The sequence below is a fragment of the Temnothorax curvispinosus genome, unplaced genomic scaffold, assembly GCF_003070985.1.
Source record: "Temnothorax curvispinosus isolate PA1 unplaced genomic scaffold, ASM307098v1 QBEX01000304.1, whole genome shotgun sequence".
Taxonomy (NCBI): Eukaryota; Metazoa; Arthropoda; class Insecta; order Hymenoptera; family Formicidae; genus Temnothorax; species Temnothorax curvispinosus.
In genome coordinates, this window is record NW_020210084.1 from 136,247 (window position 1) to 161,465 (window position 25,219).

The 25,219-nt window shown below is 40.6% G+C and overlaps 3 protein-coding genes across 8 annotated transcripts; all 3 read left to right on the forward strand.

Moving 5' to 3' along the window:
* Positions 1 to 2,608, forward strand: LOC112452385 (UDP-galactose/UDP-N-acetylglucosamine transporter srf-3). Of its 4 annotated transcripts, none has more exons than XM_025012575.1 (5): positions 1 to 53; positions 618 to 705; positions 784 to 903; positions 1,026 to 1,240; positions 1,378 to 2,608. In XM_025012575.1, exons 2-5 carry the CDS (start codon positions 687 to 689, stop codon positions 2,023 to 2,025), a joined length of 1,002 nt encoding a protein of 333 aa, XP_024868343.1. In that variant the 5' UTR covers positions 1 to 53; positions 618 to 686; the 3' UTR covers positions 2,026 to 2,608. The 4 variants fall into 4 exon arrangements, with proteins under 4 accessions (XP_024868343.1, XP_024868351.1, XP_024868357.1 ...); XM_025012583.1 differs by lacking the exon at positions 1 to 53 and adding an exon at positions 66 to 244; XM_025012589.1 differs by lacking the exon at positions 1 to 53 and adding an exon at positions 66 to 225.
* Positions 2,609 to 3,263: 655 nt separating this feature from the next.
* Positions 3,264 to 6,473, forward strand: LOC112452466 (probable transaldolase). The gene is made up of 6 exons (XM_025012697.1): positions 3,264 to 3,464; positions 4,929 to 5,052; positions 5,198 to 5,437; positions 5,522 to 5,647; positions 5,713 to 5,849; positions 6,015 to 6,473. The coding sequence occupies exons 1-6, from the start codon at positions 3,368 to 3,370 to the stop codon at positions 6,287 to 6,289; spliced, it is 999 nt and encodes a 332-aa protein (XP_024868465.1). The 5' UTR covers positions 3,264 to 3,367; the 3' UTR covers positions 6,290 to 6,473.
* A 736-nt stretch (positions 6,474 to 7,209) lies between these two features.
* LOC112452553 (tumor necrosis factor alpha-induced protein 8-like protein) lies at positions 7,210 to 25,210 on the forward strand. Of its 3 annotated transcripts, none has more exons than XM_025012834.1 (4): positions 7,210 to 7,502; positions 21,068 to 21,146; positions 22,078 to 22,376; positions 23,096 to 25,210. In XM_025012834.1, the coding sequence occupies exons 2-4, from the start codon at positions 21,089 to 21,091 to the stop codon at positions 23,447 to 23,449; spliced, it is 711 nt and encodes a 236-aa protein (XP_024868602.1). In that variant the 5' UTR covers positions 7,210 to 7,502; positions 21,068 to 21,088; the 3' UTR covers positions 23,450 to 25,210. The 3 variants fall into 3 exon arrangements, with proteins under 3 accessions (XP_024868602.1, XP_024868611.1, XP_024868618.1); XM_025012843.1 differs by having other exon boundaries at positions 7,482 to 7,502; positions 21,068 to 21,393; XM_025012850.1 differs by lacking the exon at positions 7,210 to 7,502 and adding an exon at positions 21,267 to 21,393 and having other exon boundaries at positions 21,066 to 21,146.
* The last annotated feature ends 9 nt before the right edge of the window (positions 25,211 to 25,219 follow it).

Genomic DNA, 25,219 nt, shown 5'->3' on the forward strand with positions numbered 1-25,219 from the left:
GAAGTACGAATGTTCAACGTGTCAGTTCAACGTGTACAAAAATTCCGAGAAAGGTGCATACCTTTTATAAGTATTATTTCGAAAGCTAATCAGCTGCTCCACTTTACGCGTTATAGCTTTTTAACATTTTCTTAGTGGATCTTCAAGACGATCCTCTTGATTTTTCGACTAGTTTGTCAAAACTCGCACGACTGGTTGTCACAGTGCCAAATGTCAATATGACATGTATACAAATAAATGCAGTGTATAATTAAAAAATAATTTCTATTTTAATTATCTTTATCCGATAATGTATTTTGTAAACTGACGACAACATTCTGTGTTGTGAAACATATGTGACACCCCTATATTGCGAAATACTCTGTTGTCTCTTATCACTTTTCTTCTGCAGATTATGAATCACATAATTGTTTCTCATCACTTTCATTCTTGCCAATTAATTTTATATCTCAAAAGTAGTTAATATTCTATACCTAGATGTATTACACATTTTTCTTCCTTCTATTCATGGCTTTAGACTAGAAACTGACCGTTATACGTATGTGAAAGGCAGAGGAAAGAAAGATAATGAAATATTTTTTAAATGGAAAATTAACATGCACTTCTTATGATTCTAGGAAAAATGTAGCTTATGAAACAATACCTACTACAAGTTATCTTAAAGAAGTTCAACGGACCTTACCAACATGAACAAGACTTCGCAAAGTCAGTATATAATTAATATTATGTATACGTTAATGAATATTTATGAACGACGCTCTGACATATATGTGTACGTTACAGGAACTGGACAAACATTGAAGTACGTGAGCTTGGTTACTCTCACGCTTCAAAATGCCATGGTTGGCCTCAGCATGCGATATTCCCGTACCAGAGCAGGGGATATGTTCCTCTCTTCCACTGGTAAATATAAACTGTGTTAGAAATAATACAATCAGTATTACTAATATCGTCAGTATCTTAACACAGAAAATCTTTATTACATTCAATGTAATAAAGATAACAATATGACTTTTCTTTCCTAGCTGTTGTGATGGCTGAAGCAGTCAAGTTGCTTACCTGCCTTGTATTAGTATATATCGAAGAGGGAAGCTTTGAGAAATTTTACAAAGCGTTACACATGACAATCGTGAAGCAACCTATCGACACCTTGAAAGTTTGCGTGCCATCCCTTCTATACATTATTCAGAACAATTTACTTTATGTTTCTGCATCGAATTTGGATGCAGCCACACATCAGGTAAGACAGTCTTGCTAAATGTTTTGTCTCGTTCTGAAAAATGTAGAAGAATACCAATTAGCACAAATTAACAGATATTGATTAATGTACAACAACTTTATAACGACAGTATTTGAAATGAATGTTATATTCTTCAGGTGACCTATCAGTTGAAAATTTTGACGACGGCCTTCTTCGCAGTGACGATATTACGTAGATCTTTACACTCTACCCAGTGGGGTGCTCTCGTGCTCTTGGTCGTCGGAGTGGTCCTGGTACAATTGGCGCAAAGTGTGAAAGCGCCGTTACCCTCGGGCATCGAACAAAACCATTGGCTGGGTTTTTCCGCCGCTTTAAGCGCGTGTTTCCTGTCTGGCTTCGCGGGAATTTACTTCGAGAAGATACTCAAGGGCTCTGACATTTCCGTGTGGATGCGAAACGTGCAACTGAGCGTGTTGTCCATACCGTTCGGCCTAGGCACATGTTTTCTACACGACGGTCATCTCATGCGCAAGCAGGGCTTCTTCTTCGGCTACGACCTGTTCATTTGCTACCTGGTGGTCCTACAAGCGGGTGGTGGACTGATCGTAGCCATGGTAGTCAAATACGCTGACAACATACTGAAAGGATTCGCCACGTCCCTGGCTATCATAATTTCCTGCATAGCTTCCATTTATCTGTTCGACTTTCATCTGTCGTTCCAGTTTACTCTGGGCGCGCTCCTCGTCATCTGTTCGATTTTCCTCTACAGCCATCAGCCGAAACCCGCGGCCCTCGATAAGCATACGTCCGCTGAGAAAGTCTGATAGTAGGGGAAGTACGAGATTATTTTCAACGAAGTAATACTCGATTTCATAAGTTTTCCTCAAATTCTTATTGACTAATATATTGAATTGATACGGACTTTTAAATACTTATCAAAAGTAGAAGCAATTTAAGTGCATTAATGAAAAGAATTAATGCATTTAAATAGAAAGAAATTATATTTATAGAAATCTAGCAAATGCTATTTTTGAAAAAAATAATCGGTCATGAGTCTTCTGAAAAGGCACGAGAGAATCGTTACGTTGTACATACGAAAGAATCACGAGCGCAATCGTGTTCTTATATCCGACTCTGATTCTGAATTACCTTGTGATAATCTCGAAATCAAGAAGTTAAGAATAGCAAACGTGACATATAGAGATAAAACGAAATTACGCCCCGTAATAGTTTTACCTGTTCGTTATAGATAGAAACACGATGACACTATTCGAATTTATTTTTATATAGCTTCAAGACGCATTTCTGTACGTTTGATCAAAAATGTATTTATAGGCCAGTAAGTAACTATACTCGCACTATGTACTTAATTTAAATAGATTTTAATAAATACAGTTTTTATGAGAATTTCCTCGTATAAACCAGTATCTTTTTTTCCAGAAAACAAGCTTCTTCCAACTTTTAAAATATTTGCTAAGTAATCACGAGGTAAATAAATATAAAACTATAAATTAAATCAATAAAACGAATAAAACTATACTTCCAACTAACGTATGAAGATAAAATCTAAAAAATGTCTGGTGAAATTATGCCGTCAAGTTTCACGTCACATTCAAAATACTTTAACGCTATTTTTTTATGTTTTAATAATTATTTTATGATACTTTACGATCACATAACTAGATCAATTTTTTTTAATTGACTTATCAATCGAATTCAGTTACACTAATGGGACGCTTGTGGAGTTTGTCATTTATTTTCGCGTTCGTGCAAATCGGTTATAATCGAACAATTGCTGTTTTTTATTTTATCTCAAGTTCCGAGTTTAACAATCGTTTCGTATCGCGCGCGCACTCTTGACTTTCGCGCAAGTTTGCCGAGCGGTTGGCCGCGGCCTATCGTCGAGGTTCGGCCGCGGAATCGCGTATTTCATTCGACGAGACCCTTTCCCTCTCGAGCGTGCCGATTGAACGTGTCGGTGGCGCGAGTCTTTCGGAACCCGCTCCGGAAACTCTCTATCGAACGGCCAATCGCCGCGTACGACGGAGTCGTCATTACGACACACGATGAGATATCAGTGCTTACGGAGCACCCGCGCGAGTGAGACACCCGAAAGTTCAGTTCTCATCTTCGAGGCGCGCGCGAGCATAAATACCTACGGCGACCATGAGCGAGCCTCAGTCGAAGAAGACGAAGATCATGAGCTCGTTGAACCAGCTGAAGGACCTCACCACGGTGGTCGCCGACACCGGCGACTTTCAAGGTAAAACCCGTTGAAATTCGAATTCGATCTCGGTGGCGACGGCGGATAACCCCGAACCCGACGACGGTCACGTCGGCGGGAAGGGAGGGGGTCGGCAAAGCGACGGGGGGTCGGGGAAAGAGTGGAGGGGAGGGTCTTGCTACGCTTGCACTTTTTTTCAAGCGCGTCAAACCACGTGATCTCTTGTTCGAACCATGAATGATTACAAGGTTTTCGTTTTTTTCTTTCTTCTTTCAACTTGATTATTTTTGAAGATATACGAGAGATTTCTTCATCCGTTTTTTCTTGTACATATATATTTCGATATCATTTACGCGATATGAAATTATCGCGACTACTAAGAAGGGGTGATATAATAATTTTTATTTTCGAAATTATTAATTTTGAATATTTAAAAATTCTTCTTCCGAAAGAAAGAAACAGTCATAGAAACAATACACGATGGTGCTTATGTAAAATAGAAGATCACACGATCGTTACGAAAGAGTATAATCGATGTGCCGATCAATTATCTTAAAATATCGCTATTGTTGTGTTTTATTGTACGATTCGCCGAAATTGTTTTAATCCTCTTGTTCAACTCGAGCGTCATTCATTATCTTGGCATTTATACTATTAAAATATTAAAACTTGTCCCACTTTTAGGATATTTTTTTACAGTCCAACTTGTGCGTCATTATCTTTGCGCTATTATTGAATATTAAAAACAATATTAAATATTACTACTTTTAAATATTAAAACTTTCAGGATTTTTTTTTATCTTGTTGCCCAACTCGAGCGTCATTATTAAATATTGCTACTATTAAATATTAAAACTTGCGCGACTTTTAGAACACCTTATATATATACACATTTTTGTCAACGTGATTTTGATTAAAAGTAGCTCATTAATAATACACGCGTGCATATGCTGATGCGCTATCTTGAAACTAAAGGAGTTTTTCTCACGCCTGAGTTGTCCACGCTTCGTTGTAGTGACGATAACGCGGCGTATTGATTTGATTAACGCGCGATGACTTGATTAACGATAACGCATTCTTGCCTTCACCTTAACACGTAACACGCGAGCTTAATTTATTCCTTTCGAATTTGAGAAATTGTTATCGCGATTTCACGGCGGATATCCTCCGATAGATCGTGTTCGAAAAATCGAACGATGTTGGACAGATCTACGTATCTGTGCAACTGATAATAAGACACGGATATCAGTGCACATACGAAATATCGCGACCCCGGCTTGTTGACCTCTAAGAATAGAATATTTATCACTCCTATCCTTGATAGAGGCGTATCGAGCGAAAGCAATTGAACAAATTGTTTAATTGTCAAATAATAACGAATATATAAATGTGGAGTAATCGAAATAAAATAAAATGGAAATAATCACGAACATTGCAAATGATGAGCATTAATATTAACGTTCATTATATATTAACGGTATTATATTATTATTTTTCTTACAGCTATGGAGCAATTTAAGCCCACAGACGCAACGACGAATCCCTCGTTGATCCTCGCTGCCGCTAATCAAAAGAAGTACGCTCATTTAATTGAGAAGGCCGTGGAATGCGGCAAACAGTCCGGGTCGTAAGTATATTTATTATGACGTGATTAACTTATATTGTTAAATCTATTAGTCTTCTTGCGATGTTGTCAAGATTAAATAAGCACAATATTAAAAATTATACATGATAATTTAAATATTGTTTAACGTAGAGCTTCTATTTTTCAGTACTTTAGCCGAGCAAGTTGAAGCAGCCCTCGATATCACCTGTGTTTTCTTCGGCAAAGAGATCTTAAATATAATACCCGGGAGAGTTTCCACAGAAGTGGACGCCAGATTGTCCTTCAATAAGGAAGCCAGTATCGAGAAGGCGAAAAGATTGATCGCTCTGTACGAAGAGCTCGGAGTGAGCAAGGAACGCGTCTTGATTAAGCTTGCGTCGACCTGGGAAGGCATCCAAGCGGCGAAGTAAATAAGAAATTAAATTAAAATACGCATCCTATATTTAATTAATGAACATGCCCTCGTTAATCATCGATAAATTTTTTTTAGAGAATTGGAGGAAGAATATGGAATTCATTGCAATCTGACGCTGCTGTTCTCCTTTGGTCAGGCCGTTGCCTGCGCGGAAGCTGGAGTTACTCTCATTTCGCCGTTTGTTGGACGAATCCTCGACTGGTGAGTGTCACAATCTCATTTGTTTATAAATTTGTGCAAGAGTAAAGATAAGGAATTTTGTTTAGGTACGTGGCAAATACAGATAAAAAGTCTTATAAAGCAAAGGAGGACCCGGGCGTTGTTTCTGTAACGCAAATTTACAATTATTATAAGAAGTTTGATTACAAAACGGTCGTGATGGGTGCCTCGTTCAGAAACGTCGGTAAGTATCATGATTCATATATAATATTTTATAGTTTTATGATACAAATTATTATTTAAATATAGATTATAAAGTACGGGATAAAAATAAATATATATAAATAACATAAATATCATTATTCAGCTGACGTTGCTATTCTTTTGATTTAAATATTTTGATAATTAGGTGAAATTAGGGAACTCGCCGGCTGTGATTTCCTTACTATAAGTCCTAAGTTATTGGAAGAATTGGAGGAGAGCGACGAGCCCGTGCGCAAGGTACTGAGTGTGGAATCGGCGAAGAAGTGTGACCTTCAAAAGATTAGCTTGGACGAGGCCGAATTTAGATGGCTTTTAAACGAAGACCAAATGGCGACCGATAAGTTAAGCGAAGGCATTCGCAAATTCGCCATTGACGTGCGCAAGCTTGAGAAGCTGCTGCAGGAAAAGATTCAGGGTTAAACTGACGGGGCTAGAGTGACAGCAGAAACATGCTCGACGATGCATTTAGATATGTACAGCGACATAATATAATTTACAAGGGCATAATACATTGAATGTACAAATACATTCCTGTTATTCACATATCTGTAAAGTAATTATTTTTAATAATCACAACTTGTGTGTGAAAAATGTGAAGAAAAAGGGAATAAGTTGAAGGAACAAAGATTATATATTTTTAGAAGTGCAGGATTTATTTCGCAGAATGCGAATATAAATGTAAAATAAATACAAGAAATTCTCAAAAGAGAAAAAGTATATTTGTTAAAATTTGCGATCCCAAATTAATTGCTCTATATATATTTTTATATTGTTGATTTATAATATTTCTCATTTTTCATTATTTGAAGTGTATATTTATTAGCAAACACATCAATGCTCCTATATGATATACCTGATACGCGAATAATCTTATAATTATTCGATTATCTCGAGATACGCACGAATAGCAAAGCCGTATCTGTTCAAACACTCAAACTTGTATGACGTGCGCTTGAGTGGCCGCCATGTTTAGTGATCCCATGTCATTCGATTCAACTAAAAAAAGTGCAAGAAGAGTGCAAATGACGAGGCCGACGCCGACGAGGCGACGAAAATACAGATATCACATTGTACATGAACAAAGGCATGACATTTTACAAAGGTTCCAATTTAATAATCCGTAGAAAAAGGAGCTTTTATTTTCGGTAAACGTCATTTTTGTTATTTATGATATCGAGGAATTTCGTTTCTCGCGGTGCGGCGCTCTTAAAAGTGTAGATAAGTGCACCTCGCGCTAAGCGCCGCCCTCGGCGCGCCTCCGCCAATCACGTGGGTCGGTGCTATGGCAACAACCGGATTGGGCTCGCGCACATCACACGGCACTGGCGGCAGACCGGGCACCGGGCAGACGTCGTTCGGCCGTGCAGCGGGACGGATGTGCTCACCATCGTCGCCGCGAGTGCCGCGACTCGACGCAGTATTCCCGCGTCTCGCGAACCGTGTCGACCGTGCGAAATCTATTTTTCTCTCTCTCCCTTCGCGCGCGCGTTGCCGCGCGAATCAGTGAAACACGGAAGCGGTCCCGAGGACGACGCCGGAGCCCGACGGCGCGCGCGGCGTCTCGCGCCCGTGGAGAAATTTCATCCCCTTCGCGAGTCGGGTCGCGCTCCCGCGGCCCCCAGCATCGGCAGAGGTTAGTACTCGGCGCGACGACATTCAAATTGACCGGACCGCCGCGCGCCGTTGCGTGCGGGATCGCGGGCGCCTCGGCGGTCTTCTTTTCCCAGCCCGTCGATCACTCTCTCTCTTTCTCGACTGACTGCGCGGGATAATAGCGCGTTCACCCTTTATCCAACTGGCGTTATTTAATTTCAAACTGAAATAAAAATAAAAACCAAATTTATTCGCGCCGTCTTCGCAAAATGTCTTATTTTTATTAATAAAAAAAAAAAGAATGCGGCGTGTACGAATTTATTTCGTATGAATCGTGTCGCAATGCGCACTCCGAAATTTACGAAATTGATCCTTCGCCACCGAGGGATTAGGTAGCGCGATGATGATTAGAGTGACTCATTTGTCACGCGCCGCCACTTCCGGGTCTGATTCGTCAACGTGAATTTCTCGGCGGCGAGACACGCTCGGCTGCGCTCTCGGCGGGACGTAACACGTCTATTCATAAATATAACACGCGAGAAATTGCCTGGGAAAAGTCTCGGGAGATGGAATTGAAGATAAAAGGCTGAGAAGAGAGAATAGAAAACTCGCCCGGCGGAGAAGACCGTGCCCCGAGATATATTATACGGCGAAATTTTTAGCTCCATCATCGAGATCAACGTCCGTCTCCTCTCCTTAATACCATCTCGATTAAAGCCCCCCCCCCCTTCCCTCGTTCGCCGAGGCGAATTTCATCTGCGCGGATTACCTCTTTGGCGCTTTAGGGAAACTACTCGAGTCGAGAGCTCTTTTCTGGTGAATTATGAAAGAAACGCGGCTGAGATTGCGTGAGAGCGGCTGGCAAAATCCCATCGTTGGTTTGCCGCGCGAAAGGCCCGGCGTCGAGCCGATTTCTGTTTTTCAATTTTACTTCTCTTTTCAGTATTCAATACAACGATACACGTGTGATAACGCATACAGTCGAGCAATGATAATATCACGACAGAAAATACATTCCGGATTGGATGTATAAAATCTTTGCAATTTATTCTGTTTCCGCCGCGAAAAATTAAACACATGTTGACATTGCGCTTTTATACCGAGTAGCAGGAATTTATCGCATTTCGATTTCTGTGGTTTCCGACGTTTCGACAGCCAGTCGTAGTCGGAGAGACATTAAAGGCGTTCGTTTCCCCCCCGGCGGTTTTTCCGCGTCGCCATTTCGCCAGCGACTTCGAATCTCATTTATTCTTCGAGTTAACTTTAGTATCATTTCAGTGCTATGTCGCAAATTGAAATGGAATTATTGACTTCTGGGTAGCGTCGCGATATAGTATACGCAGGATTGTTACTGATATAAAATTTTTTTTGTTGGACGGGTTTTCCCCAATTGTCGTGAGCTTTCAACGATTCAATAATTGTAGCGCCTTTATATATGATGAGTATTAAAAAATATTTGTCACATTTTTTTACGATTTTGCAATAATTGTTAAATTTACTGTCGGACGAACATTACACGTCGCTCTATTTACTTAACGATTTTAATTACCTCGCTCGGCCTTAATACCCGAGAGTGCATTATCATATTAAATAGATCACCGGCAAATTTTATATACGCGATATTCTTCGTTACCTGCGCACTCTTTTGGAGCTAAATAATACGTAAAAGCTATCGTTCTCGCGAGGACCCGACGATAAATGACGATTAATAGCTTCGTGAATCACCGCTGGGAGATGTCACGGTAAATTATCTAGTGGAACGCGATAATGTGTAGCGATAAAAGTTACGGAATCACGATTATCCGTATATATATATGTGTGGAGAGCGACTCTACGCTTGTAGAGAGAACCGCGCCGCGCGTCGATCAGAAATGCAATCGGCATGCAATTTGCAGGTCAAAGCGTTATTGGGAAATAATCTGACTGCAGATCATCGGGTGGATATATGCATAAATGCTATGTGTCATTAGCCGTTTTCTACACTCGAGGAATTCAGTCAGATATGGAAAAACTTTCGACATCGCGAAAACACGCAGGTGATTCGATCAATTTGTTGAGCTACGAATCAACCGATGTCGAATTACAAATCGGCATACATATTAGCGAGAAACGTTAGCGCGAACGTTAACGCGATAAATTTTATATAGCGGCATTTATGTATATTCGGAAGTGGACTGAAGGGACTCGATCTTTGAGAGTCCATTCCGATCTATTCTCTAAAGGGAGTAGAACGAAGTGGATGGCGTCCGGCGGTTTTCTTGGCGGGCGAGTTCTCTCTTCTTTGCTGATTACCGCAAATTCGCCTAGTGCCGTTTACGTTATCGTGGAAACGTAATGACAACGAACGGAAGATTAGATTGCAGAAAGCCGGCGGGACGCGGTGGGTAATCCGACGTTGCGGAAGAGAAACGTATGCGTTGCGCAACGGCGGCGAGAAACCGCCTTAATTGCGCCGCTTGTTCGTCGCGATTTAATGTTGCGCCATTAATTGGAGCGCGCGGTCGGGTGCAACGGCTAAAACTACCTGCCTTTCGTTCGCTAACACTTCGCTAATATCGATTAAGCAAGTTCGACTCCGATTGTTCATCATTTTTCCGCAGCTGGAACTCGAATAGAAGATATAAAGAGTCGAATAATTGAAATCATTAATCGACAATATGCTGCGAAGTAATAAGTGAAACAGAACCGATGTGAAATCTTACAATTAATTAGAGAAGGTGCTATTTTCGGTCGGTTTGGACTTTGATGGCCTAATTAATTAGAGAAGATGCAATTTTCGGCCGGGTTGGATCTCGATAGCTTAACAATAATATTTCTATATGAATTTTAAGACCGACGAATAATCTGCGCGCAGTTTACTGAGGTGGAAAAAGTATACAAACTTCAATTATTAAGGCTATCAAGATCCAGCCCGACCGAAATATATATATCTTCTCTAATTAATTGTATAATGTTGAAAGTGTTCGTTAGATGAGGGTGTGTCTTACACGCGTTCCCTCTTTCTCTCTCTCTCTCTTTCTCTTTGTACAAAGCGTTATATTTGAGAATCTTGATAATAATGAAAAAAAAGAGAACACTTGTTAGTTGACTATAGTTAGCGCTGACCGAGACCGAGGAAATCGATTCTTAGGCCTGGCTGCAGCCGCGTCACTTGGTTTTATTCTTTTTTTTCTTCTGTGTTTTATGTTATACGCGAGTCGTCAAGTCGCAAAACGTTTTACTTAAACTGCAATCAGCAGTTTTGAATTGCAATCTAGTTTTAGCGTTGTATCGCATTTAGATAGTCAAAATCAACGATACTTTTGTTCAGTTGAGTAACGAAGACACCGTGCCGGTTTCGTATTGAAAGAAAAAACTTATTATTATGACAAATAATAGTTTTTATTTTTATAATTAATTCTAATTTTAACTTTTATAATAACAGTTTATAAACGAAAATGTAGAACAATATTGATACCGTCGAAGATCTCAGTTGCGAGTGTGAATTAATATTCGGTATTTTTTTTTTTCCAAAACTATCGATATATAAAACCGTGGTGTACGCCAATATAGCACAATAATTTATATTCAAGATAAACGCCTGAAAAAAAGGAGCTCCGGACGGCGCAGCGCGGTGGTCTCGCGAACAAAATCGATGGTCGTTACAGCATGAAATCTGTTCACGGTGCATGAATTTCATTAGTGCGGACACGTGCACGTGTTATCGGCGAAATATTGAGAACGTGGAATGCGCAAAATGTTTCGGAGTTGTTTATATCTATACAAAGATAAATAATTTGAAACAAAGCGTACGTAGAGAGACACATTGCATATCTTTCGGAATTTGTTTAATGAATTGTTGCTGCACAGAACTCATATGAATTATTGCTGTTAGAACTTGGGGTATTATTTTAAAACAACATTGATAATAATTTAATACATACGTTGACTTATTAATTGAATCTGAAAGTAAAAGAATGAAGACTTGTAATTTATAGATACACTGAGAAAAAATCCCAAAAAATATTTATTAGTTATTAAATATTAAATTATTTAATTAAATAAAAATATCTAATTCTAAAAAAATATGTGTAAAAAGTAAGTAAATAATGCTATTAGGAGCCACCTAATAAATATTTTTTTCTCAGTGTATAACAGATTTAAATGTATGATACTTTAATTCAATTCGAATATATTTTTCGAGAACGATTTTTTGCTGCGCCATTATTCATCCCAATTAAATCTCCAATATCGAATATCTTGCTAATTAAATAAAAATTCTGAAAAAGTAAAGTACATTTTACATAATTTAAATGTACAACGAAATTAAATCGTATTTTCGTATTTAATTCGCGAAAGAGAACCTAATATTACTCCCAAGCTATCGCTACACTCGTAACTCGTATAACTCAATATTCTCGCGTACAACGCGTACAACCTCGCAGTTAATAAGAGAAAAACTTGTGCAATTAACGGGATTTTCGCGACACGTTAAATCTAAAACGCGACGTATATACACGTTCGGGGCGAGCGAGCGCTCTTCGAGTGCGCACGGGCGCGCGCCGTAAATAGAAGAAGCTAACGAGTGATCGCCACGATGAATGAGGTTGTTGTTAGCGCATTGCCCGCGCCCGCTTCCAATTACGGCGCGGAGGAACGCGATGCACCGGTTTTTCATAATACCACGCGGCTACATGTGCGCGTACGCGAACGCACGCGTGTCGACGGCTGCGTTTCCCTCGCGACCGTGCTAAACGGCCGTATGTAGACTCCGCGAGACACGCACGTGTGGCGAATCGCCACGGCCCGATGCGAACGCAAATTTTGCGCCTTCCGAGTGTGTCTCTCTCTCGCGTTTCTGCTTTTTTTTCGCGGAATAAACGGGTTAAGAACACAGAGAGAGCCGCCGAAGAAAGAAGATTGTCGCGATTCGTCGCGAATAATCTTCAACAGGCGTGATTATCGCGAGTACATTCACATGACAAGTTCGTGAATGTTTATCCTGTAGTTTTGCGAACGTTTTTGCGGTTTTTATTCGTCATACATGATCCCGCTGTATGTTTAAACGTACTCGTCTTTTTGCGTCGCTGATACATCATCAATCAAATCGTGCGGTTGACATCGGCATCGGAAAGAAAAAAACGCGTCGAATAACGTTATAGAATTGGCCAGGACAGAGGTATAAATAATATTCTTTGTTCTCTGCAGGAACAAACAAGCTTGCGAAAATATTTAAATTAATTTTTCAGAATAATCACGCACGGAAACTGGTACACGCTAGAATATTTCGTTGCCACATTGGATTTATACTATACTGTTTTACTCAAAAAGTTAATTAATGTATCTATTATTTATTAATTTCAATGTGTGTTAATATAACTTTGCCCAGCTTATTGTTATAGTTAAAGTTGTTGAATCGAATTCGCTATTCGTTCTAAAGCTTCTCGTTCCAACTGTTTGCGCACTGTTAACGTTTAGCGTAACATTTTAGCCTCGAACTGCGGGACAATATTGCGGTCTGAAATCTTTATAGAATACTAAAAATAAAACGCAAGAAATTCCTGTGTATTTGCAAGATAATGCGGATATACCTGGACTTATATCTGTTCCGCCGATCGACGTAATTTCCATAACCGCGATGCCATGTTAATTTTTTTTTTTATTATTGCAACCTACCACGACAAGGTAACGTTATATATCTGCATTCTCCCTTATGGAGTTCGTGCTTTTTTTTTATTATTCAAACACGCGTGGAATTCGTATCATCGGTAGCCTTGGCCGGCGCGGTCCACCTTCGTACGAGAGGAAGAGAGAAAGAGAAGTTAATAGAAATATATACGGTGTCCTAAGGTGTAGCGTATACTAATAATGCCATTCCATACCTCGTATAACGCAACATTATGTTAATGAAAATTTAATCAAAAGGCTAATTAGTGAGGCTTTTAATATTTAAACGCTAAGCTATTTTTGTTTGATCGTGCATATTTTACCGCATTTTAATGAATATACGTGCAAATTAATCCGGGATGCGCAAACCGCTTTACGGCAAAGATTTAATAAAACATTTCAAGCTTGAAAAATAATTAAGCAGGTTCTTTTGAAAATTATGAAACGCTCGCGCATATTAGAGTTAAAGGGATTGGAACGTTAGAACGCAACTGTATATAGAGAACACGTATAACATTTTCACTAAAGCAAAATTAATTCGAAACCGCTTTGAACATAGTTTCTTCCTAATACTCTACTCCGCTTTCTGTCTCCGGATATCTGCACTTAATTTAGAGAGCTTAATTAAAAATCTTCAAGCAAAACAAAGCTCGTACATCCTTTAAGGGCCACTTCGATCCCAAACTTCGATTAACTTAATCGTTGATGATTAGTCTATTGGAAATGACCAATTTGTCAATCTGCTTAATGAGCAAATGCGATCGGTCATTTCCAATGGACTAATCAACGATTAAGTTAATCGGAGCTTGGTTGAGGTGACCCTAAGAGCTAAAAATTTCAGACTTTCGTCGTTTTATATTTTCTTTAGACATATACATATGTTGTACCCTCGATGCGTGAAGGAGACGAAATAAATTCGCGCGCATTTTAGCGACACGCACGTGTCCTTCGTAGGCGTAATTTCCTGTGAGGTCGTTCGTAACTTTCGTGCGGTCGAAGGAGGAAGCTCGCCACGGCTCGCGGAAGGAAATAATGTATCGCATCTGTCTTTTTCGGGCGTAACGATCGGCCGACATCCGTATCTCGCCCTCCTCGGCCCCGAGGTTCTCTCCCTTCTCCCGTATCTTTTCCGTGTTCTCGCACGTGCGACCACGTGGCGCGTACACCTCCTTCGCTGTGCGTACTCGCGAATAAAGGGATTTATTTATAGCGATCTCTCGAGAGAAGTTTCTTACGACAAGGAACGTAAGCGTGCAACAATATTATCTATATTAGCTGCACACTTGACCGACGCAACGGTAAATTAACGAGGCTATCGCGATCGAAGTTGGCACATCGCTGCTGCTTTTCATTCGTTGCACTTTAGTCGAGCTCCGTTTCGTTCGGCGACAAGAATTAGCGGAAAACCAATTTTTAGAGAAACGGAAACGGAAGATGATCTTTATTCCGATATTATAATGTAGCGTTCAATACTTAAAATCAAGTCCCTATTTTTCGTTGACGCGATAATCATATTTGGCCGTATATTTTAAGGTTTTTTTTTTTCAGAACCGCGCGCGCTCCGTTTATAATGCTTCAACTAATTGCTATAATTTTCACATCCTGTTTCCTCTCTAAAAAATCCACGCATCAGTTAGCATCGCGTACTTATATGGGTTGTTTCGCGCCTGCGGGGAATTACATCGTGTAGCAAAAAATAACACGTGTAATTAATTCATGTGTAATTTAAGAAAGCGGTTTATAAAGTTCATTTTCATGAAACTCCATCAATTTCACTATGTTTAATTCAAAACGTCCAAGAGAAACTCGTTGTCGATCAGTTGCTCGATGATCAAGATGATCGATCAAGATAACTCTATAAAACCAGCGGATCTGCTTCCGCGACAGCAAATCAGCTCGTATTATCCTAACTATTTCTGGATGGAGTCTCAGCGAGTCTCGCAACGATCTCACGAAGCCTTTAACAGACCAACGGGCTTTTGCGGCATAATTTGTCTTCTAACTTGTTCAGCGAACCCGTGGAACTCGCGCCACGACCACGTGCTAGACGCGCAGGGGCTATCTCGAGTGCCCCGTGTGCGAGTGCTCCGTACATTAGTCCGGGGGCCAGGTGGTGGTTATCCCGACTCCCGAGCGAGAAGATGCTCAATTTAACGAGAGGAGGGGTAACGCGTGCTGCCGGTCGCACGCACAGCTGTCGGGTGGTGTGCGACAGCTGCATCTTGGGGAACGCGAAAAAGAAAGCGAGCCCCGGGTCGAGCGACGGAGGGGTTCTGGGTTCTGGCCTGCGGAGTGTATTGCGCCGCGCCGTAAACATTACGAATGGTCTCGGTTCTCTCGCGCGACGTCTCTCTCCCCGTCTACGATCGATTTTTCCCGCGTGGAAAAGTTTCGAGCGCGAGGAAACGGAGCGAAGAAACTTCGCACCGCGCCGCGCCGCGGCCAGGTAAACTTTGCTAATTAACCTGACGTTCGATCTGTTTCACTGGGACGTTAAAGTAATTATATCGCGCGACTGGCGGAATATATATCGAAGTCGTTCGAAAGATTGCTCGGGAATTTGTGCACGTGTACACGAATTCTATTACGTGTGAGAAAGAGAGAAAAGAGACAATCGAACAAGGTCGCTGGAGCTTGCAGTTTTCTGAAAAAATCACGATTAAAGAGAAACTTTCTTCCGCGTAGTTCGTTGATTATGATAATCGATCGACAATTTGATTTCTAAGTCGCGATTTAAATAAAGAAGACAGATTATCTTGCGACAATCAATGTTCCTCCGTACTTTTTCCGAACTGTAAGCAATTACGTGAATCTTTCATAATTATTGTTACGTTTCGCTATTTTCTGATATCTTATTAATATTGGACTAACATTATTTCTCTCATTTCTTATTATTTCAGCTTTTTCCAAGGTTAAATGTATAACGGCTTGATAAACTTGATGGCCGTAAATTACTGAAATATACATTTTACGATGACTTTATTACGCGCCGAGTCGTAAATTCCCAGTAAACAACCTTAGGAATATTATTAAGTATATTTTATGCTTAATAAAAGAATACTTGCGAGACCAGAATAAATATGATAACGCGATACGCTTTTCAACAATATACATATAAATATCTGTTGCTTTTCAGTATCTTCGCGAGATTTTTGCGAGAGAGGCAATTTCCACCTTTAAACAGGTTTACAACGACGATCATCGGAGAAGCGGTGCCGCCGCCGTCGTACCGTTTGCCCCCGTGTCGCCCCCCGTCACCCTGATTAACCCTGCCAGAGCCGAGTATCGACATATCCGTTTCACTCTCGCGGAAAAGCCGATCCGTCGGCACCGGCGACGTTTCCCGTTAAACGGCCGTGCTAAATTTACGGATATCGGAAAATGTTGATTGTTAGTCGCTTCGCGGGCGTTCGTGTCCTTCGAGGCCTCGTTGCGATAATGGGAGGCAGATAAATATGCCGGCGACTAATTTTAGAAATGACGGGTCCCCGCAGATTCGTCCGCGAAACTTCACGACTGTAAACGCTCCGTCGTATACTTGAATTACGCCGTGTGTCGCCAAGAGAAAACGCCACGTGTCCGTCGTTGTGCATGCCGTCTCTCTCGCGGCGCACGTGCATGTCCGTATTTGGATACGCGCGTTATTAGCACACGTGTGTCGCGACGGAGGACGGAGGTAAAATAATTTTACGGACGAGTCTCTCTCTCTCTACGTCTTTCTCTCTTTGTCTCTGACTCTCCACGAGATCCGCGCCTAACGAGCAGGGCGAAGTCCTCGCTGCAATGACGTCGACGTGAAACGTTTACCCGGCGTTGACGTAAACGTTTAAACCCTGCCCTTCCTGAGGAGGAAAAGCGAAGTGGTATCGCGGCATCGATACACGTATATATCAACGATATTCGAAACGCGGGCGCGCGTGTGTATATTATACCGGAGAACCGATAATTACGTTTGCCCCCCGGCTATCAGTTTATTTACGGCGGCATTGTTTCGCGACAAGTCGCTCCCCGAGTATACCGTCGTAGACACTCTGAAACTACCGTGCAGGTTTGGACGGAAGCGCGATTCTCGATGCTCGGTACATACGGGAAAATATAGTGGATCCAGTGGATCGCGGCGCGTTTTCTCGGGAATAACTCCATTTCCATGAGCTTTAACGATAGATCCATTCTGAGAGAATAAATCCGCGAGCGAGATAAAGGGATAAAGCAAGAATTTGTCTTACAAACGAATTTTATACACGCATACCATCGGCGTTATTTTAAATCAAATTGTGATTACAATAATCGTTGTTCGCGTTGTTAAAATACACGGCTCAGTTTATATGAAATCAATTTTCTGGCGAGAACTTCAAAGAATATGTTTGTTGAAAATTATGGATAACGCCATTAATTCTGTTAACACTATCAATTTTACGATAATTTAAATGAATGTATAATTGTATTATAGGTATAGAGATAAAGGGACTTTTGTGAAGAGAGATTCGATTTCAAATTAATCGGATATGTTTGCGGACTCTTCCGCGCAGTATTCCAAGAATTGTTCATATCATACTGCGAATACGGTTTACGAGAATCCGAGTGTCGGTCAATTGATTTCTATGAAGCGCGCGGATATAGGATCCTCTCGTGGAATGCTGTGTTTCACGGAAAACGACATGTACATATCGAATCAAAGCCGTATAGTCGTGGCACGGGGATGGTAAATCGAATCAATCACGGGAGATACACGTGGTTATTTATAGCTACCGATCGAATATTCCGAAGACAAGCCCACTTGATGGACGGTCTTGAATGATGCATGCGGGGAAAAGAAATGGCTAGCGAGAGATTCCACTTTATTCGAGTTAATTATTCGACACTATACGAAACAACCGGCACTGCTTAGCGCGCGGAGAAACGGTTTTTTCCCCTGCCGTCGTCGCGTCGGTGAAATAAAAAAGTTAGAAATAAAAAAGAGACGGTGAATGTTTTTCGGGATCTCTCGAATCCACCAGGAAAGTTGTCTCCGCAAATATTTACCGCGAACGATATATATTTCCGTATATAAAAATTAAAAGAAATCCAATAAACGCTGTTCGGTGGTGTCTCGTAAAACGTTATTTTTTTCAGCGAAATGAAATTATTTCTTTCTTTCTGGAAAAAGAAGAGATCTCTGAAATATTACATGTTCTCTCTTTTATCGAGAATTTAGCGCAAACACACGCGGCGTATTTGTCGATCGCAAATCATCACCGCGTGTTTGACGAAAAAAAAGAGAAAGAAATTATTTTCCTCCATTTCGTCGAACGGTCGATGATCCGCCGCGTGCATATAATTTCGCTTTCGCACGTGCGGACATTTTCCCCGTGTCAGGGACGACTTCGACGCGTATTTTCCACCGAGAAATTGCGCAGTCCGACGCAACGATCTACTGCTGGCGATGATCGGCGTTGTTTGAAGTTGCCTGAACGAGCACGCGACAACAAACAGGTGCCCGAAAGCACCGACGTGGGACGTGGGCGCCTAAACAAAGCCTTTCACACGACCGCGGAAAGGCCAAGAGAGGAGAAAGAGAGAGAGAGAGAGAGAGGGAGAGCGAAAGTGCCCCCGGCGATCGATCATTCATAACGCGCTCTCACGCGCATTAACCCTATGGTTTCGTCCACCGAGTGGCGGGATTCGGGAACAAGCGGGTTCTGTGAATCGGAAAAGTGGATACTTAATAATAACGAAGCGAATTAACGTGACATCAATCGGGTATTCTGATGAAAATGGAGTTATATTGTTCCTATTTACGATTTATCCGAGTATGTTTTAGCGATTATGTAAGTAGTTTATTTTGCTTTTTTGTATTTGCATCATCGTTCTTGTAATTTTCTTTTATTTCGATAATTATTACAAATAGGAATGAATTGGATAATAAAATAATTTGATAGAGACGCGCGACCGCTGTTGTTTGCAAAAATATGCAACAGATAAGCTGAACCGAAATTCCGATGAAAATAAATATCAAGAAGAGACAAAATCGAATGAAAACTTTTGATTCTTATTCAAGATTTGAATATAGCGGGCTTCGTAGAATAATATGTGTGCCATCATGTTTTAAATAATATTTCGAATTTCACAGATATTCTGTGCGCGAAAAATTAAATATTGTAGCGAACGTACGTATATACATTGTGATGAAATTTATAATTAATACCCAACATTTTTCTGACTCGCCCTTTTATCACCAATGCTATATATTTTTCAAGCCTCTCAACTTTTTAATTTTTTTTCCGATGTATATCCGAGACAAGTTTTCCCGTGTACATTAACATTACGCGTGGAGTTTGATTCATCGAATTTGATATTATTGAAGCGCGACGAAATCTAAATTTACGGAAGGCTGGTTTGAATCGCTCGTAGTTTTAATCGGCTGCCCGCTGTCAGTTCGGCCGTGCAAAGGTGAATATGAGAGTCTCTGGCTCGCCTTGACGCTCCTTACAAATCGATCCAACTCTGGCAAAGGTATAGTGCCTTATATTGTGCGCCCGTGTGTACGCGCGCGCGCGTGTGTGTAGAGGCGAATGATAGCGTGCGACGCGGATGTCGTCGGCTCGCATTACATTTCATTTCCAGCATTAGGATCGTTCGCACTCGTTAAGACGAATTGTACGAGTGAGGGAGAGAGGCCCCCTCTCGATCACACGCGTCACGACGCGAATTCCTTTCAACGCGAATTCCTGAAAACGGAATGCACGAGTTAGAGATCTAAAAACGCGAAATTTTACGACGGGATATACTCGGCAAGGTTTGAAAATATTTTTACGTACATCTATAAACGATAATTTGTGCAGGACGTAAAGAGCGATCTCGCGTTTAAAAAGTGTCACATAAAAAGCAGCTATAGCGTCGTATCACCGAAGTTATCCTTTGAAAGAGCCTCTATCTGTGTCAAGGCTGATAGTATTGTAAATGTAAAAGGCTGTAGGTGGCATTTACGAGACATTTACGAGGGACGAGGTAAACATAAAGGCTATCTCTCCGTTGATCTTTTTAAGCAGGTAGAAAAATGTATATCTGTAAAAATGTTCATTTTTTTGGGAATCTATATTATTTCATCGCGAAATCCTCACGCCGTCGAACAGCGTGTTTCTCTTATTACGAATGTGAATTCGGATTACGAGCCGTTCGATTTATATCTCTGATGATGCTTTTAACTCGGCAACGAAGCGTAATTAACTTTATCTCAACCGGCTTTGTGGTGGCTTTGCCATCCGAAGAATCGGGCAACGATTCGCTGAATGCATTTCGGGCAAATGTATATTGCTCGCGTTTTGTTTCACAAACACGAGCGATTGTACGGATAAGGAAATTGCGACATTGGCTGTTATGTCACTATGTACGAAACATTTCCGTGGGAAATTTAATTTAAAGAAATTTATAACGGCAATTCCTACGATAATTATGTCGATATTTTCTTTGTAATGCCTTCTCTCAAGTCAGCAAGATTTTTATTTTCTCTCTACTCTATATTATAATATATATAAGTCAACTGTATAATTAAATGGAAATTAATTAATTTGTACAGTGTAGTAATTTTATTATGTCATTATTATTTATATCTATTTTTGCGAGAAATTCGATTGGAAGAAATTTATAAGCGACGACAATCCTACGATAATTATGTCGATATTTTTTCCATATAATGCCTTTTATAAAGTCAGTAAAACTTCGACTTTCTCTCTACTCTATTTATATTGTAATATAAATCAACTGTATAGTTAAATGGAAATTAATTTGTACAGTAATTTTATTATATCGTTATCATTTATACCTATTTTTGCGACAAACTCCGCGATGGAAACTTCAGCGAGAGATTCTGTGTAACTTCCTCGGAAACGCAATCTTCTCGTGAAATCTTCTTACTATTAGCATCTTATATATGTATTTACAAGTATTTACAAATGTTTCTGTAAGTCTCTCTTTTCGCAGGTGGCGTGGGGCACAGCCGTGATGGAATTGCAGAGCTGGTTGCTCTATCACTTAGTGGCCGTCACCGACTGCAATCAAGGTAGCGAGGAGATACGCCGGCCGTTCATCGTGTCTCGCGCACATCCATGAACCCACGAACATTTGTGTCACGCATGTGATCGTTTAACGGCTCGACCGTTTAACCCTTGGTTTATTTTAGTTACGTTTGCCTGAGTTTGCCGGACCCATTATTCACACACGCACACAGTTCGCCGCTTCTTTGTTTAATTTGCCGTCCCGCTATCACGATTCCGGAGGAAACGGTGGTCTACCGATGCCCGATGGTGGTGAGTTCATCGTACGAAGTCTGCGAAACAGAAACGTGCGTGTATATCTACGCACACCGAGACTTATCGTCGTGATGAGGCCTCGTCGAGAGACGCACAGCCGCTTTCGCGCCGTTCTCAGGAGAGTCAGGAGGCTCTGAAATTGTAACGTTCCGTCTCCCTAAGTTGTTAGACTTTCTACTTTTGTGCCACATTCGAACGTGCAATTCTTTTGTTCCCGCGATTATGATGAGTTGTTAAACCGTTTAAGGAAGCAACTCGTATTTTTTTTTTTTATTACGTATTTAGCGCTGACGAAACGTTACAGCTCACTTATATTAAGCGCAATCTTGTACATTACGTAACGCACGACATGTTATACAACACATTCTAAAATATTAAATTTATGTTGGAGAAATGCAAAATGTGTAAAATTGATATTAAATTGATATAAATCGGGCTATAAATACCGATTATTTACATTTCCAATATTAGACGTGACGCTAAATAAAGATACGATTACAAGGAAAACTTGTTACCTGCGATATTTACGACTCGAGGGACTTTTATCGAACGTGAGTTTCGCCTCGAATAAAGCTCGTGGTCGCACGACTCACATTTACCGCGAAATAAAAGCGAGAACGCGGGCGTACGTGCACAATGCACACGAGCGGCGGTCGTTCACTGTGCGAAAATATATTGCAGTGATGCAGTCGGCAAACACAATCGGAAGTGGCGGCGGCGGGGGCGGAGGCGGTGGATCGTATAATGCCGGTGGCGGGAACGTAAGTCGCACTCGGGATTTAGGATTGCGCGCCCAGAAGAAGCTTCTCGGACGCATAGTGTCCACCAATGCAGGCCGGTCGCTCTTCATCGACGACGCCACGACGTCGTTGCTCGATAATCTGTACAAATTGATGGAGAGCGTCGCCAAGAGCAATCCGCACTTGGACAAGAAGGAGCCCGAGAAGGTCCTTAAGAACATCATCAAATTGTCCATCAAGGTATACATGAAGTATTCCAGAATGCAGACATTAATTTCGACGATAGATTCTGCAATGAGTTTCAAGCCGATTAAAGAACCGATTAAAGAAGAACGTCAAAAGAAGCTGTTATTTGCTTGGGCAAACTTGAATATTCTAAACTTAGTGATATCACGAATTAAAATTATAAAAAAAGCAGCTTGAATTCAAAATAATTGAGATAATATTCAATAAGCTGTTCAAAATTGTGTCTTCAATAATTAATACTCGCATCATTTGATTGATATATGAATAAATATATTTAGTTTTTAATGAAGATATATTTTGAAAATTTTACCTCTTTTACTTTGAAATTACCTCGTTCGTATGTAATAATAAGACCGGAATAATAATATTATCATTAAATGTTCTATAATAATCGGCTATTTATGGCTGCGGTCCACTCGACGCTAAAAATGCTTCCAAGTATTTCTCTTCTCCTTTCTTTTAATGAAGAAAGAAGGAGAAGAAGGACGCTTCAAAGCATTTGTAGCGTCAAGTGGACCGCAGCCATAAATAGCCGATTATTATAGAACATTTCATGATAATATTATTATTCTGGACCGCAGCCTATATCGATATACATATATTACAATATAAATTAAGCGTATAATTAATAATATTGTATTAATTCATACGGTTGATATATACATTGAGTTGAAATTGGACGCATAAATTAACTTATAAAACGCGATTCGTAGATCGGACTCGTGCAGCGCAGTCATCAATTTCGTCCGAACGACGCCGAGAAGCTGGAGGAGATCCGGGAGGCTCTGGGGACAGTGGCGATGACTGTCGTGTCGTTCTACGAGGTGGATTACAGTTACGACCAGGAGTACCTGACGGGCTCGATGGAACGTTGCCGAACGTTGCTGCAGCAGCTGATAAAGCCGCACCTCACGGACAAGTCGTCGCAGCGTTGCGACCAGGTGTTCGACTTCCTGGCGTACCCCAAATTCTTGGACTCGGTGTTCCGATATAACTCCGAGCACAGACCCATCCTCGGCATGCTAGTCAGTGACCTCAACAAGGCGTTGGACGCCAGGCGGCTTTGATTCTACAAAAATGATATTCGCGTAACGTTAATAAGAAGGAATCGACGGCCGATTACGCGGTCTGATCGCCGGCAAAATTACCGTCCCCTTCGGCAACGGCGGTCTCGCGATCGCGATCGATGACGGGTCAATCGAACGTAGCGAATGACCCGCTGGACACGCGCGCGCTTCGTTGCACTTTATTTCACGGCGAGTAGACAACGTGCTGCATACTTTCAGTGTGACGACAGTATAGTTTCTTGTAGCAGTAGATTGAAAAAACGTTTCTTGCTCGCCCCTATCCAGTAGCTGGGTCGAGATATCCGGTGCGGACCACTCGCTCACTGATTTATGCAATAATTGTCTAATACTCCGCTTATTTTAAGGGCGCAGCCTCACCTGTATTGCGCAATTGGTGTATTATATATTTATATGCAGGATACCGATTATTATACCAAAAAAAGGAGTATAACGAGCTTATTATATATGGGAGACGACAGAAAATGAAATGTTAATCCTGAAGCCATTTTTCGTACACAGTTCTAAACTGCATATTGAAGTCTAACTCGACTTAATACTTAACTTTTGTTTATCTTCATTGATTTACACACAAGCGGAAAATTATTCCAATTTCTTTCATTTGGATATAAAAGTTTATTTTTTATTCTATTTTAATTTATCATATAAAATTTTCAATTTAGATTTAATTTTTATTGTGTATGATGAATTCTATTCGCACAATGTGAAGCTATGTAATTACAGTATACAATACACTGAGATAATTAAAATTAGCGATTTTTAAAATGTTTCAAAGCCAGAGATCAAAGCCGGAGTTAGACTTTAATTTGCGAATATAAAGAATTCTCAAGCGAAATTATAAAATCCTGTTGCAAAAACAGGTTTGTGTTTACCATGCGTCGCGATAAGTGCAAAAAGTAAGGGGAAAACATTTTCGAAAATTGCTAAGGTACATACGCCGACCAATAGCCCGACTAAATATCTATGTAAACATGTAAAGCAGATGGTCTTTCCCATTTTAAACCGTGTGACTAGTACTGTCGCGTGCAATAATAGTAGATTGCGCGAACGAGGAATTTCCTTCGTCTCTCATGTCGAGCTGAAAGTCACGCGACACACCCTTGTGCTCTATACAATTTCTCATTTCTGCGGTTTTCTCTTTAGATACATTACTGCTGGGACAGTCGGTTTTGAACCTTAAAAAACAGCATTATATTTAATTATTTAATATATATTTTTAAAAAGTTAAAATTTCATAATGTTAAGAAAAATGCGCTAGATATATTCGCGAATATTTTAGCGGATATTTTAGATTTACGGATAAGTTAGATTTTATTGCGCCACGATACGTTACGATTTCTCTTCGGTTTCGCAAAGTGTGAATCTCCTCAAGAAGGATAAGAGTAAATGTTGGTCATCTTCTCGTGTACGCGCAGTGAGACGCACGCGTTGCGAAAGTTTCGGGACTTGTGCGTCGCAACGGACACAATCCACTATTAGCGCTATTGCTTATATACGTACACTTTTTTACAACACACTCGACAGAAAAGAAACAATTTCTACATATCTGATTTCATCGCGATTTGATCCCAATGATCATTAGCATAGGACATCATAGAAGAAAAAAAAAGAAAAGGGACATTTATTAAACATTTCGCGCCTTTTGTACGCGGTGTACACCCACTTTACACGTTATTTGTGATGATTGTCAATATTAAGAGATGTATTGGTACTATGCCATTAATAAATTATTAACAAACATCAGTCTCGTGT